The following is a 16,160-nucleotide window of genomic DNA, read 5'->3' as shown; positions in this document are numbered from 1 at the left end:
CTTCTGATGGCCGCAGGTGGTGTGGGCTCCCAGACATCATCCTCCCAGGGCTTGGGGTCTCCTCTGCAGCAGAGGGCATGGGAAGGAGGCCAATGACGGAGCTGGCAATTGTTCAAGGACAGCAGCCTGCTCCCTCGACCTTCCCATCTGGCTCTCGGCTCTGTCCCATCTCCTCCAGACTTGGACCAGGGGAGGGAAATTTATTAACGGTCCCGCTCACTGGATAAATCTGCTCTGACATCCGATTTTCCAGGCTGCTTCTGTGGCCGACCTCAAACCAGGCCAGCACCACAGGAACCATTTGGAGAAGCAGCATCCCCTTACTGTGGGCACATGCCTGTCTCACACAGACACTTTCTCATGTTGACCGACGAGGACTTTGGCTGCAGCAAAGGCAGGAAGTACACACTCCATTTCTTCTCCCGACACCTGGATTTTGGTCCAACAGATAAATGCCTGAAGCTGGTTCCATAAAGCTTCCGTTATTCGCATTCCTGACTCTTCTGGGACACAAAAAGTAAGGCTGTTACCTCCTCATTCTCAGCCATTGCATCGAGATCTGAAAGCGGATCCTGGCCTGGGTCCGTCCATCAGCAATTATCACAGAATCCCAGAATGGCAAGGGTTGGAAGGGACCTCGGGAGATCACCCAGTCCAACCCCCCTGCTCAAGCAGGTTTTCCTAGAGCTTGTTACACCAGACTCCATCCAGGCGGGCTTTGAATATCTCCAGAGAAGGAGACTCCACAGCCCCCCTGGGCAGCCTGGGCCAGGGCTTGGGCACCCTCAAAGTCAAGAAGTTTTTCCTCATATTCAACTGAAACCTCTTGTGTTTCAGTTTGTGCCCATTGCCCCTTGTCCTGTCGCTGGGCACCACTGAGAAGAGTCTGGCTCCGTCCTCATGACCCCCACCCTTGAGATATTTGTAGGTGTTGATGAGGTCCCCTCTCAGTCTTCTCTTCTTCAGCCCAAGGGCTTGCGGCAGCACACGCTGTAACATGGCGTCCTGCTCCTTCCAGCCTCTCCATGATAGATAATGCCTCCCAGAATCAGATACCCCAGGTGAAAAGGACATTTTAAACAAGTTTCAGCAACATTTGCTAAGCCATCCCACTCTGCTGGGCAGAGAGAGGGTATATGTCTGTGTACAGCTCTGGAAAGAACCTGTGTGGACCTAAACTGGGAATATCTGTGGCTAAATCTGTGATCAAAGCCAAAGGTGATGGGAGGACAGGCTTCTGTGTGTCCTGTTTGTAAGACTCTAGCTGGACCTGTGTACCCTGATCTGAATTCGTCAGTGCAAAACTGGCAGAATAACAGACTAACAACAGATCATAAAAATCTTAAAAATGCCATAGAAAATAGGAAAAGATGGGGGAGAACTTCACCTAGCCAGGCCTTTGAGGGGAAGTTCGTGATAGCATCCTGCAAACACCAGAGGAGATAAAATTATTCTGTACCCTCCACGCCTGTATTGCCTATGGGAGTACAAACACAGACCAATTGGGTCAATGTAAGCAGAGGAGACCTCAGAGCAAACAGCAATAAACCTTTTTATTCCTTGCTGATTCCAGAAAAAAAACCTCATGGAAGATGAATGTAGGGATGCATCTTCACCAGCTAAAAAATGAATGATGATTAATATAGTTTTATAGGTTCTTGGCAGACAAACTGGGTAGTGTTTGAGAAAGCAACAAGAAAAGTAACTGTCTTGTCATAACATCCTCAGGCATTGGAAAGATCCTGGCTTGCTTCCACACGACAGACTAATTGAAGATGTAATTCTATTCAAATGCAGCCCACACTAAGCAGATTAAAAACACATTAACTGAAAGAGTTCAAAAAGAAACTTTAAATGGCTGCGCACGCCACTGAGCTCTCTCTAGTGAGAGGGAAGACCTTCTCTAGGAAGGTCTCTCTCCAGGGAGATCCCACATGAACCTCTTAAGCTGACGTTACTTCACATCTTCATCAAGGTCAAAGACCAGCCAGCAGGTTGGCATAGCTAAAGCGTGTTATGAAGTCCCCCGTTCAGGCTGCGTAGCCACCATCGCACGTAACCACCTTTGGTGTCTGAATGACCTTACAGCCATTTGCCGCTGGGGTGACTGGGTGCAGACTTCAGCCCAGCTCTGGGATGTGGCTTGTGCTTTGCTTCCTTCCCCCACCCAAAAGGCAGCGCTTTAATACGCAATAACTGACAAGCACCATCCTTAAGTGCCTATGTCAGGACAAGATGCCAACATCTGTAGAGGACACAAAATATGCAGCAGTAAATAACATACTAGAGAGATACCTCAGACAGGACTTGCTTTGCTTGATGGAACAGGCTTATGGTAACTGCATTCAATTTATCTTGGATAACGTAAAAGGTCTGGAAAGAAAACTGTTGAGGAAAGAATGTGTCACTTGGTAGGAAAGAGACAACGATTCCAAGAGGCACTTGAGTTGACGTAACCCAGTGAACATCAGCTTTCAGCATAATTCTGTAGTCCAGAGATGTCCAAATCCTTGGATGATTAAGCCAAAGCTTACTAACCATATTGTGAGATGGGCATCACCTCTGCATCTGCATTGGTGAGATGATTTTTGAAAATCTGTTTAATACGGGTGACCACGCTGCCAGAATGATGTTGAAAAAAAAAAGAAAAAGAACTGAGAAGAGGGCTATAAAAATGAATCAAGGGCTGGAAAACATGCCTTGTGGTAAATGGCTAAAGAGACTTGCTCCGGATTGCCTACTGAAAAAAGGCTAAGAGATTACTTGTTCTGGTGTCTGAGACTACACAAGGAAGAGACCGCTGATAACAAATAGCTCTTTATGTGAGAAGACAAAGGCATAAACAGAGCTTGTAGTTGGAAACTGAAATGAGACAGGCTTAGATTAACTCATGACAACTGAGCCATGAGAGTAAAAAAACGCTGGAACAACTTACTGAGGCACATGCTGAATTCTCTCTCACTTCAGCCTGTGCATAGACGCTGCACTGAAAACGTACAAATAACCCAGGCTTAGATCCACAGAATGAACTCACCTGGTTCCTCAGGTCCACTAGAGAGACCATGCTTGACATATAACTGACTCTCCTGTCTAGGCCAACAGCACAAGATGGTTAGAAAGAGGCTCAAAGAGCTCGCGCTTTCTCCTAACGATCACAAAGGTGGAGTCCCAGCATTTTGAGTAGGTGGATTGGAGCACAGAAGCTTCTCCAAATGGTTTAAAAAAAAAAAAATCCCCAACAAAACACTGCAAAACCCAACTGCCTTTCCTCCCCTCTTTAAAACCCGTAGGTAGTTTTGTTTGCATCTTTTCATTTATACATGTGAGCTGGTTCCTAGAAAGCTAATCAGAATAAAAAATTGCCCATTTCCAGGCATAAACTTGGACTTTTGCAAGGCCTCATTACAAGCAGCCCAAGGGGAAGAGAAAAATCCCCAAACCACAAAACCTCACTTTGAGTGTTGCTCTGTTTTCCTCTGACCCAGCCAACTGCCACCGTCTTTTCATCCCTTTAGACCCATCATGCTCTTTCCAGCAAACCACCTTAGATGGAGGGCTGCTCCCTTTCCCTCAAGTCCCACTTCCCCATTTTACAGCACACCAGGATGTTGGCTAAAGGGCCTGTATTATGCATAAGCTACGAACGGCTCAGAAAATCCCAGCAGACCTAGCACTATTAAGCCCATCTATATTGCATTAAGTTGTTATTAGCTACTGCATTCTAGCTTATGATTAGGACAGTAAAATATCTCTTTGCAATCAGCATTTGGTAAGGAAGACCCCTGTTCAGTGCAAACGCCATTATTTTTGTTCTCTTGACCTCAATCGCAGCTACTATTGGGAACCCCTATTAGTTTGGACACTCCAACCAATTCGTCCCACCAAATGCTTGGTTGAGTTGGGTCCTGAGCTGTAGCATGTTTGTGACAGATGAGATTTACAGCACTCGTTTCATCGGATGTGAGAAGAGGTCACAACAGATCAAGAGCCTACATAGGGTTGGCTGGAATGGCCTTCAGTTGCCATTCTTTCTTTCGGCAGCAGGGATTGATCCCAGATGCCTCTTCGCCACAGAAATGGAGTCATTTTCAGTCTCTTCTACATCCCATTCATCTCCTTGCAGCTTGGCTAACAAGCAAACAGTCTCAAAGTCAGCTTCCTCCCAGTCAACCGTAATGAAAAATTTCCATTGTTTCCTGCGATCGCACACGACCCTAGAAAACAAGGACTCCAAAATCATACAAAATGGAACAGGTCTGCATGCAACTAGGAAATTTAGGCATGTCTGTCAATTCCTGGGACCAATGAGGGCTTTGCAGGTTCATCACTGGGTTCATAAAAGAAAACCGACTGTTCTACCTCAAGTCCTGGAGGCCAATTAAATTCGAATCAGAAGCAAAAGCTGAGATGAGGCAGGAGTGCGTGCACGCACAAGCTTATTTGTGTTTGCAATAAGAGAGGCAAAAAGGAATGGAAATCAGGACCTATACGACGTGAAATAGGGTGAGAGGGGTGCATGTTGGAAATGCGATCTCTGCTCATTGAGAAAACAGTTTCCTGCCTTCAAAGAAAAAACAATTTCTCTCTCAGAGACTGGCCCAAGCGGAGGAGCACAAGCTAGTAACTGAACACTTGTTTCCCCACAGAAAGCTCCAAAAGACCCCTAAGCCCTTCCTAAAAACTGAACCCTCAGCTTCCCAGTACAGCATCCAGCATACTGGAAGACCTGCTAGGATGGAGAGAAACCCAAGCACCTCTAAAATGTAATCCATGTGCACACAGTTTCCCTATAGGAATGAATGTATTTGGTGCTGTTTCAGAGCTTGGGGTCAGGATGGTCATGGCTAATTAAAATTCAGAACACCCCCCCAGATGCTTGGTTTCCTATTAGGGCTTCTGTCCATGCCAGGAGTGTCTCGGGGTCTTCCCTGCATAAGCCCCCTCCTCAAAAGTGGCATTGCTGTTCTGTGTGTTGCCTCCACCTCCCAGCTCTGCTCCAGTGCCAGGGCGCAGGGAGTAGGTGAGGAATAGCATGGGAGCCTGCTCCTCCACCTTCATAGGTGCTGCTTGACGTGGTTTAGGGCCCAAAAATCATGGGAGAAAGGCAAAGGCACAGGTGCAACGCCATGGCACCACATAGCTCTCTCTGGGCAAGAGGCTGGGGGAGAAGAGTCTCTGCTCCCCAGCACAGGTCCTGCATCAGGTCTGATGTCCTGTGCTCTCCCCGGAGAGCTGTTTTCACTTCTCTGTGCCTCAGGCTCTTGTGCAGAGGCTGAGAGTTGCCATGAGAAGATGAATTGGTTTTTTTGCCTGCTTGGTGTCTTCCTGGTCCCCTGAGCCAGTTCTGGTCCGTGGCATCTCTCTCCCCACAGCTGAGCACTCAACATGCTCGTGTCCTGGTCACCAAGAGGCAGAATTTGACAGGGACAGGGCATTCCTTCCTTTCCTCTCCTGTGACCCCAGCCTTAAAATATGAGAGCCGACAGCACTTTTCTACCTCCCTCCATCCACCAGTTCCCTGCCCCATGTCTCGGGATGCCAGCATTACCACATACAGGACATGCCTTCTCAAATCTACTTTGCTCAGGCGTCAGCAGCAGGCCTCTCTTTTGCTAGAATATAAACACAAACCTTCCCATCCCCAGCCCTCCTATCCCCAGTCTTTTCCACTGGCTTTTCTCTTTCCAATATACCCACTACACCCAAGCCATACAAGCAGGTACCTTCTTCTCCTCTCCCTAACACATTCCCCATAAACTCAGATCCTAGGCCCGTCCATCACCTCTGCCAGAGAATACCCTGCCACCCCACACTCCAGGATCCACGTCCCTTTCTCTGCCTTGGCCCAGTTCTGGGCTCCCCATTTCAAGAAAGATGAGGAACTCCTAGAGAGAGTTCAGAGGAGAGCAACAAGGATGGTAAAGGGACTGGAGCATCTCCCCTATGAGGAAAGGCTGAGAGAGTTGGGCTTGTTCAGCCTGAAGAAGAGGAGACTGAGAGGGGACCTCATCAACACCTACAAATATCTCAAGGGTGGATGTCACGAGGACGGAGCCAGACTCTTCTCAGTGGTGCCCAGCGACAGGACAAGGGGCAATGGGCACAAACTGAAACAGAAGAGGTTTCAGTTGAATAGAAGGAAGAACTTCTTGACTTTGAGGGTACCCAAGCCCTGGCCCAGGCTGCCCAGGGGGGCTGTGGAGTCTCCTTCTCTGGAGATATTCAAAGCCCTCCTGGACGCTGTCCTGTGCCCCCTGCTCTGGGTGACCCTGCTTGAGCAGGGGGGTGGCACTGGGTGATCTCCCAAGGTCCCTTCCAACGCCTGCCAGTCTGGGATTCTGTGATCCCCTGGACACGGACCGGTGCTGCGCAGACCAAGAGGGAAGTCTTGGCAGCAGCCGCCGTGCCAACCTCACCATCTCTGACCTGCTGACCGGAGGTAGGTGCACAGCAGAAGCACTCACAGTGTACGTTAAGAGAGGAACCTGCGTTACACCTCCATGCAAATAGAAGCAGAGCCAGGAGAACCTCTCCCTCCAGGCAGGCTGCCGTGATGCTGTCTGGGTACCACCAGCTGTATGGCAGTTTGGAGATCTTTGATACAGGCGGGTTCACCCACAGCCCAAACCCAGACAACAGGGATCAAAACCAAAGCGGTTTCTTCAGAACAGCAAGATGGGAATCACTGGGAAAGCATCTGACAGCACTTGGGCAGCAGTATGCTCCTGTGGCTTAAAGACAAGGATGCGCTTGGGCGAGACCCAAATGTGCACAGCCTTGCAGGATGCCCAGCACAAAGCATTTGGGAGGATTCTGGAGTTGGGTTTTTTTATCCCAACAAGTTGATGTGTAGCTAGGTCCTACCAGGAAAAGAGCTGCCATGGCAGGAAAATCTTAAAAGGAGTCTCTGAAGTAGAACAGATGTGGTGTTCAGCCCTGAAAGGGCCATGGTAGGTGAGCAGTGGTCCACGGAGAGATGACCAAGACTGCCTGCCACCCACTGTGTCTGTATAGCTCTTGTCTCTCCTTTCCTGACAAAACTGATCTCTCTCTCTCTCTCTTGGTAAAATTAAGTTGCTCTTCCTGGAGAGTCTGGCCAAAAAACCAGGATAATGGCAGCTTATGGAAAGTGCATTTGTTTCTCCCAACAATATCCGAGAAATGGATTAGCTGATTTAAACCAGTTCTCTTCTGAACAAACAAATCCATCTCTCTAGGCGAGGAGCTCTCACACAAGCTTTTACTCAGCCTACATTGCAGCCGTGGAGATGTTCAGAGATGGGCAATGAGCTGCACAGCGGCTGAACGGCGGTGCAGGCAGGCTGCAATCTCACGTAGCAGACGTAGGTCCCCTCTTTAAGGAGGGCTCCCACCTTCCTGAGGCACATATCTGGGGATCATCCTCTCTTCTTTCACGGTCATTTACCCAGGGCACAGCGAGGAGGACGCCCGGCGCTTTGCATCTGACGGTGCCACAAACTGAACACGCCAGCTTTGCCAAATCTGCTCCCCAGCCCCCACTGCTCCAGTGAATTCTCCCTGCCATCTGGGCCTTTTGCTTTACGTCTCAAGTCTCCGATATCTCCTGGCCACCACAGCGTGCAGACGTGCTCTGTCAGGCCGATTTCAATCAAAGAGGTAAATCGGAAAAGCTCTTGGGGTGCAGGGGAGACCAAGAAAATCTCAGCACCTGGGAACCTTCCCCACAAGGCAGCAAGCAGAGAAGAGACCAGGGTCCTGCAGCGCAAGTCCTCACTGCTACCCACACAGGGCAAAGGCCAGCCAAAATTCATACAACTGCTTTACCCTAATATACAAAACTAATGATGCACCACGCAATTGCTCACCACCTGCCGACCGATGACCAGCCCATCCCGAGCCGCAATCAGTCCCCAAGCAGCGATCAGTCCCCGAGCTGCAATCACTCTCCCCCCAACCGACCGACTAACCCCCCCAAGCATGACGTTCTATGGTATGGAATAGCCCTTTGGTCAGTTTGGGTTGGCTGTCCTGGCTGTGCCCCCTCCCAGCTTGTTATGCACCTGGGCGAGCAGGAGAAGCTCAAAAAGTCCTTGAGTAGTCTGAGCACTACTGAGCAACAACTAAAAACATCGGTGTGTTATCAACATTCTTGTAGTACTAAATCCAAAACACAGCGCTATGCTGGCTACTAGGAAGAAAATTAACTCTATCCCAGCCGAAACCAGGACAACCCTGTGAAAGACATTTTCCTCCAAAGCTGCATACACCAAATTCTACAAAAAAAACAGTACTGGGGCGTCCTGGGGCTTTGCTCCGCAAACATAAGGGCGGTCACGAAGGAGAAGGTTTTAGCTAAGCATCCGTAGCCCGTCAAGGCTACCCGCCCCTCAATGCCACGAGGCTGGCAGGAGGGTAGGGCCGACAGCCCTAGACAAACAGGAGCCATCCTCTTTTCAGCTACATTCGGTACGATCTGAAGACCCGATCCGAAAACGATGTTAAGCACCGTCACAGCCTCCGCCTGCCAGGCCCCAGGCCCAAGCGATGGCAATTGTTAAAACAAATCCGAGGCCAGCGAAGCCTCTGCGGTTGTTACTGTGCTCTGAACCGTGGCCATTTGGGTTTACAGCCATGACGGAGTAAAACTGCTTCCTCCTTCACCCCGTCCTTAGACTGACAACTCTAATTAGTCGTTAGCAGCCCAGGCACCGGGAAGCGGAGTGAGCCATCCTAACAGCTTATCGCCCAGGACAGGGTTACGTGCACAAACACAGGCTCCGAGCAGCTTCATCCCAGCCACAATGCTGCAGGAGGGAAGCGCGTTGAGACTCGGGATCAAAACTCTCTGCTCTTAATGGGGGGACCAGGAGGGTTCTGTGTGTTGATAGGAACACAGAAATAACATGTGTACTTTCAGCTTAGTCACACAAACCTCTGCACAACAAATTAGGGGATAAACAGGGAGGATTTCCATCAAAGCGGGACCTAACAACCAGGTCAGGCTTTGTTCAGACTGGCTGGTCGAGGTCATGCCCGTGACTACAAATTATTTTCTTCTCTTCACTAATGAAGGTCTCCAGGTTTGCAAACACCGAACTAGCAGAAGGCACAGTTTTCCCATGGCTTTAGATAGAGACGCACCTTCCCCAGAACATCAGTTCATTCTTAAGCCTCTGATGTCTAAAATGAACCAGAAGATCCCAGGGCTCTGGTTGGTAGGAGAGCCTGAAGTTTCCCTCTCTTGGGAGCAAGACCTGTACCATGTAGAACAGCAATACTGAAGCATGAATGGAAAGGCAGGAAAGCCCCAGCCACTGCAAGGGTAGAAAAACCACCTTCTGCCCCCCACCAGTTAGCTCCTGAACTGCGCTCCTCAGCTTGGAGGAGGGTGTTAGGATGGACTTCACTGATGAAAATAATAAAAAAAAAAAAAAAAAATGAAAACAGTCACTATTAATAAATACTCTCAGAAACGAAACCAGCCAAGGCTAAAATTCTTAGCAGATGGCTCCATATTCCAGCTCACATGGCCAAGCAGCAAGAGAGAGAAGCCAGCTCAGTCACAGATATGGGTCAGCTCTGGCCACAGTCAGCCTCATTTCTCTTAGATTGCCTTCCCATAGGCAGGGAGAGCTGCAGGGAGCTCTCAGAAGCCAAAAACCCGGTCCTAGCCACTCTGCATGCCAGGAGCATGTCTCAAGAGCGCTTTTAACGGAGCAGTTAATATCCAAGCTTATGTTTCAGAGGGGGCAGGGCACCAGCAGAGACCACTGACATTGAGCTATGGCTTCAAGAGTTGATCGAAACAGTTTAATGCATTTCCATTTCCAGTTGCGTGGATCCAGCGATGCTTCTTACTTATTTACAGTATCACCCCCTCCTCTCCTCCCTGCTCTTGCTGCATAGATAACAGGGGAAATTGATGCTGACTATTGCCCGCCTGATGTACAGCATTGCCAATGGGTTCGGCAGGATTTTAAAGAGGAATGAGTCAACAGCGTGTGACCAGGAATAACATTTGCCAGCGTGTGAGCTTGAGTAGGAAAACATATCTGTGCCCACCTGAACATTAGTTTAAGCGATGAAGGCAACAGATGCCCCCACAGGACGTATTCTGGCTGCCTTCCAGGTCAGGGCAGAGCCAGACCTGCCGGCCACCGGCCCTGGGGCAATGCCTATGCCTAGGACTGTGCAAGGGCTCCTGACGTCCTGTTAACCACGGGAACTGCCCCTCCAAAGGGAACGACAGTCTGCTTTCCCGATGACACCTAATATTCACTACGGTTTGAAGATAAAGCCCAATAATCCACCTGCTGCTTGACGTGGCAAAACTCTACCTAAGGACAATAAGCGTAATCCTTTGGAGATCAATCCCAGATGACTGTGGATTGTTATTTTGGATCCAGAAGGGGCCAAATTCACGGACCACGTTACTCCAGGGAAGGAGACACTCAGGTTAATTTTTCTTCTAGTCTTTCTTCCTGCCAAGATCTCACCTACTGCATGACCCAAAGGTGAGAAACAGGATCACCTTTCAGACTTCACTACCCGAAACAAGGTCAACTCTATGTAAATATCTCCTCTTCCTTCATCCTCTGGGTGCTTAGAGACACCAAGACTGCTGCCAAAGACAAGAATGGCACCAGCAAAAGTGCTTATCCAATGATCAGAATTTGGTGACCTAATTAACATCTCTCAACAGAGGAGATGGGTGGTCTGCTGCCAGGCTTTGGTGGTTGTCCAAAGCGGGTGAACCCATTCAGGTGATCAAGCAAGGGTCTGAGACAGCAAGTAGTGAGTTCTGTGAGGGAGGATAAACCTACCTGTGGGAAAATACTGGAGCAAATGTGTCAAGGATCAGGTGCGACGAGGAGTGCAGGGTTGACATGGACTTTGACTGAGCTGGCCAGTAGCTTCTGACCTGCTGTTGGGGACTGACACAGCATCAGAGCTGATGCAGTGTCATTCAAGCAGGATAACGCACTAGGATTGCAATTTACCCCACGCTGTTATACGAGGCTCTGACGGAGCAAATGCAATATTCACCGTGATAAAGCAGTCATCTCAAAGGCCAGTTCTAGCAACAGCCACTACTAATCTTTGCAATTCATGGAAATGCTGTTTTGACCAGGCTTTTAGGATATGTGGCTAATATATTTTTTGCAATTTGTTATTACGTACTTGCTAAGCTTTTACCTAGCTAGCATCCTTTCCACTGAGCCACACATGCCCACCTTCTTTCCTTCCTCCTTTCATATGTATTGGCTCGAATGACACTTTGTGTTCCAAAACCCAGAGGGCTGCACGTTTTCAAGCCCACTGTGTGTTTTACAGCCTTATGCTACCTCACCTACGCAGGGTGACCCAGCCCTGATCTTAAACCCACCTCTGCAGAGGATTCATTTTTCTGCTGGGATTTTTTTTTGAGCAAGAACCTGGTCCTGAAAAAAAGCCGTGACAACAGCATCAGCACTGATATCATTAACAACAGCACTCTGCCCTTCCATTACTTCTTTTTATGTCAAGATTCCAAAGTGCTATGTTTATTATGCCCCATGAACCCTTGAAGGGATGGGTCAGGTTTATTCCTGTTTCGAAGGCAGAGGAGAAGAGGACAAGACACCGCCACTCCAAGTGGTAGCCAGATTTCTAGGAGTTCTGACAAGCCCAATCTCTCGCTCTACCCAGTACACAACATTTCTTGATCCTAACCACATAGCTATAAGGCTGCAAGGACTTTCATGAACTTATTAATCTTCCAAAGCTCTACAGTTCCGACCATCCAGCCTGTCAGAGAGCTGATGATAGACAATTACAGCTCATAAGATAAAAGGAGAGCAACTTTTTTCTGCTTGCAAAATACAAAAAAATAATAAAAAGCCCAAACACTTTTTTTTTTTTTTTTTTTTTTTGACAGCTGACTTGTTCTTTTTGTCTTCTTATTCTCTTTCCACTGCTGCAGTGCAGTTGGCAAAGCCTATTTCTGGGCTAGTTTGTTACAACACAGCACTATATGCATGAGGGTGAGGGGAGGAAAAGAAAAGAAAAGAGAAGCACGGGAACAGGTTCTGACATCTAATCAGATCTGCTGTATTGATTTTGCAACTTTAGCTTTGGAGCAAATCAGAGAAACAACCACATTATCACCCAGAATTCGCTCTTCCCTTGAGTGAGCCAGTTCAAAAGGAGCTCACGCCGACACATGAAGAGGCACACCAGCCTCCCCCCCCAACACCCCCCGCACACCCGCGTGGATGCGCACCCCACCGAAGCGGGTCTCCGGGGGGATGCGCGGGCTGGGGGAGGCGGGGGTAGCGCTCATCACGGAGGCTGCAGGAGCCATACGATCCCCATTTCCGACAAGATGAGAATTCCAGAGCAAGCCACCAGACTAATGAGCTACCCACGCTGGAGAGCAGCATTTCAATTAACCACAGCGGCCCCCGCCGCAGCCCCCACCTCCTTCCAGCAGCATGAACAAGGAGGAGAGGGATAAACAGGGACTGTGGTGTTTGCTGGGATTTTTTTTGCATGGGGGGGTGGGGTGGGGGAGGGAGGAGCCTACAAAGGGGATGAGGGCAATTCTCGCCCTACTTTCTTGGCTTGCAGTTTGTTTTTCACGCTGATGGAAGGAGCAAATTGCCAGCCTGAACCCAAAGCTGGCTGCTCAGGCCCAGAATAGGCAGTGCCACCGTAGGGTCCTTCCACAGTTTCCAGGCAGGAGGAGACAGCTCAGGTGTATGAACACTCACTATGCACCCAGCTTCAACTGAGGGTACACAGAACTGATGGGGAAGAGGGCTGTTTGGGTGGGCTTCCACAAGGACCATGCCACCATTACTTGGGTAAGATCTCAATAAAGCATTGCTTGGCCTCGGAAAGAGCTACAGGAAGAGTATGTTGAGCGGCTCTTTACACAGAAGTTCATCACACCTTTGCCTTCTTGGGGGTCACATCAAAAGCTCTTCCCCAGAGCAGCTTCTGGCTTGTACCTACCATCTTTCTGGTGTGGGGAGTAATGTCCTCCCCCTCCAGCCCACGACTCAGGGTCTGTGGTCCCCCTCCAGACCACCCAGTAAGCCTGAATTCATCCCAGGCTTGGCACTGCTGCTCCCTCTGCAGGGGGAGTGAGGGTCAGTGAGGACCACACAGCTTTCAAACACCAACACCAAACTGGGGACACCAGCAGGTCTGGTGGTTCTTTGCTCCCGGGTGAGATTCTGCTGCATCTCCCATCACTTCTTGGGGTGACCAAGAGTCATTCTCCCTGCCATGTTCTGCCAGGCCCCATACACCTGACCCAGCCTGCCTTCCGAAACAGCTTAAGCCAAGATGACCATTTCCACCCTGCTGAAGGGAAGCTTCTCCACGCATACTTACCTGCACGGAAATCTGCACACATTTCCCTGTCCCCATCCTGTAATTTAATTTCTGCCATGCTCCTGAACAGACAGAGATAATTTTAAAAGGGGATCTTTGAATACTCCAAGTGCCTGCAGGATTTTGCAGACCTCCGCTACTGCTGTGCTCCCAGCAGCTCACGGCTGTGAGCCGGGTGCCTGGTTGGCTTCAGCCAGGTTATCCGCTCCCATCTCACTTCCCATCTTCCCAGGGAGTGATCCTGGGAGGAGGGTGGCAGCGTGTCTCCCGAGCGCTGCCCGTGGAGGCTCATCAGTCCCAGCCCAGAGGCAGCACGCCCGGGTGCAAATTAACCTGCTCCCTACCTATCCCACTGCTGCTCCGAGGACTCTGCAGGGGTTCAGCCATCACGCTATCCCAATGGGACAAGGTCTGCAGGGAGGGCTACCCCTACACTCACAGCTCCTTCCAGACCAAGGCATTTTTACCCAGCTGCCTTCCTCCTGTCTAATTCAAAGTCTTGAAGGTGACAGCACAGACCCCCGCATGCCTCAAAAGCATTGGAGATGAGCAGGCGCCCTCTCCTCTGGAGGGAGAAACCACTGCAGGGAAAGGATGGAGAGAGTCACCCAACGTGGACACCAGCAGCACCCCCCCTTCTATATTCACCGCTGTGCACAGGTAATGCCTTCAAGCGGGGCTGGGAGCACAACTCATCACTGAAATCACTCGATACACCACACGCTAAGAATCAGTTTTCTGCTCCTCACAGCTTTCTGGCATGGAAACCCTTTGGGAGCATGCAGTCCCTGTTAGGGTCTGCCTAGCACCGCTTTTCAGGCAAAATAGTTCAGGCATGTCCAGAAATTACAGCTGGGGTAACTAAGTTGAAAAAAGGGTTGTGCGGTGGGAACGGTCTAATTAACATTCATAGAATCACAGAAAGTTTTGGGTGGGAAGGGACCCCTAGAGCCCATCCAGCCCAACCCCCCTGCAGGAGCAGGGACACCGCTAACCACATCAGGTTGCTCAGAGCCCCGGCCAACCTGGCCTGCAATGTTCCCAGGGATGGGGCCTCCACCCCCTCTCTGGGCAACCCCTGCCAGGGTTTCACCACCCTCAGTGGAAAGAATTTCTTCCATAGATCCAGTCTAAACCTACCCTGCTTCGCTTGCTGCCTTTTGAGTGCTTGACTTTACAAACTCACTGACATATCCTGCAGGTACCTACACCTATGTAATGCGCACAAACACACGCCTGGTAAAGCTGCCCTTCTGCCCTCACCCGCTGATAGGGAAATGGAAAGCACGGCGTGGAAACACAGCCCCCTCTCCCTTCCACCTGCAACACGCCGGCCATACGGAATCCTGCCCTTAGCCTTGCGTAGCCAGACCAGTTAAATACAAACTGTTCAAAGGTCCCCAGACAAGAGAGAGGTGTCTGCTCAGCCCTCTAAGAAAGGTCAGCCCTGCCCGACAGCAGCACTGAGGGTGTCAGCCCTGCTTAGCCCACAGGCTGTTCTGTACAGCGGCATTCGGACAGGCGCTCCGGCGCTGCACGGTGATACTCACACTGCACGTTGAGCTGCACCAGGGCTTCCCGGGGTCTGATGTTAAAGCCATTGTACCTGGCTGTCTGACACTTATAGGTCCCGCTCATTTCTCGGCTCACACTCTCCAGGCGCAGCTTCCCATCGTACGTCTCCATCGTCATGGTCCCTGAAGGCATGGGGCTTTCCTTATCTACCCGTGACCAGATGATGGGTGGCTTGGGCTTCCCTCGAACCTCGCACTGCAGCTCAGCCCGGGAGCCCTCCCGGACAGTGATTGTGGACTGACCCTTAGGGACACTGATGGTTGGTGGCACTAAAAGGGAGACAAGAAAGGAATCGTTTTACAGCGAGTTTCCAGCAAGCAAGGAATATTCTTGAGATGCTCGTGTTCGAGTCACACCAACAGCCCTGAACTCCAAAAGCTTCCACTTGACACAGTGCAACCCCTATAGGAACACACTGCCCATGTAAGGTGTCCTACAGGGGCTGGAACTGCAGGGCACCAAGGAGGACCCAACAGTGTATCCCAATGCCATGTGTTGGGACATTCTCCCAGTTCCCACCCTCTGGTTGCAAAACGCTGCCCAGCAGCAGGGCTAGCACAGAGGAACCCAAACCCAAAACCCTCTTTGGTCCATTTCTCCACTTCTGGTCAGTGAATTTCCCAAATGGAACTGCATTTTTGGCCAAGAAATAGAAGTTGTATCTGCCAAGGTATCTAGCTCCCTTACACAGGTCAGACCGAAACTAAGACTTACAGGGTTAGCGCTTGTAGATCATATCTCCAGCTTTATCAGAAATCTGGGATCCCTATGCACTCCTGAACCACAGCAAGGAGCCAGCTCTGCTGAGTGCCTTTGCTTGCTTTACATTGAGATTCACAGTACACTGGTTATCTCTGGCTCACTTGAGCAAGAGATGGGTCCCAGCAAAGATCATTTCTGGCATCACTTGCAGGCCAGGCTGGGAACAGCTCACCCAGCAGAACTGCTGCCGAGCCGGGGCTAGAGCTGGAAGCACAGTAATGCTCGAGAAATACCCAGCTACCAACTGACAACCAAAACTTTGCTGATAAAGCTCAAAAGAAACCAGATCACTGTAGCTAAAGGCTGCAGAGGTGTCGGTGGGAAGAGGTTTGCTGTTCACATCCCCAACTCCACCAAGAACCAAGGAAGGGAATGTCTGTGCTAAACCCTATGTAATATTGACATTTTATTTGTATTAGGCTTCAGAGTTAATGGTTCAACTGAGGTAAATAGGGCCATAA

General features: G+C 50.0%; 1 protein-coding gene across 1 annotated transcript in view; it reads right to left on the bottom strand.

Annotated features, from left to right (window-relative positions):
- The window catches only part of MDGA1 (MAM domain containing glycosylphosphatidylinositol anchor 1), a 111,666-nt gene that overhangs the window by 65,126 nt on the left and 30,380 nt on the right, over positions 1-16,160 (bottom strand). The window contains exon 11 of the mRNA XM_009637226.2: positions 14,913-15,206. Coding sequence (XP_009635521.1) covers positions 14,913-15,206 — 294 coding nt within the window. The remainder of the gene's footprint in view (positions 1-14,912; positions 15,207-16,160) is intronic.

The sequence above is a fragment of the Egretta garzetta genome, unplaced genomic scaffold, assembly GCF_000687185.1.
Source record: "Egretta garzetta isolate BGI_Z169 unplaced genomic scaffold, ASM68718v1 scaffold574, whole genome shotgun sequence".
Classification (NCBI taxonomy): Eukaryota; Metazoa; Chordata; class Aves; order Pelecaniformes; family Ardeidae; genus Egretta; species Egretta garzetta.
The sequence above is the reverse complement of the archived record's forward strand: the minus strand, read 5'-3'. Positions and strand labels throughout refer to the sequence as shown.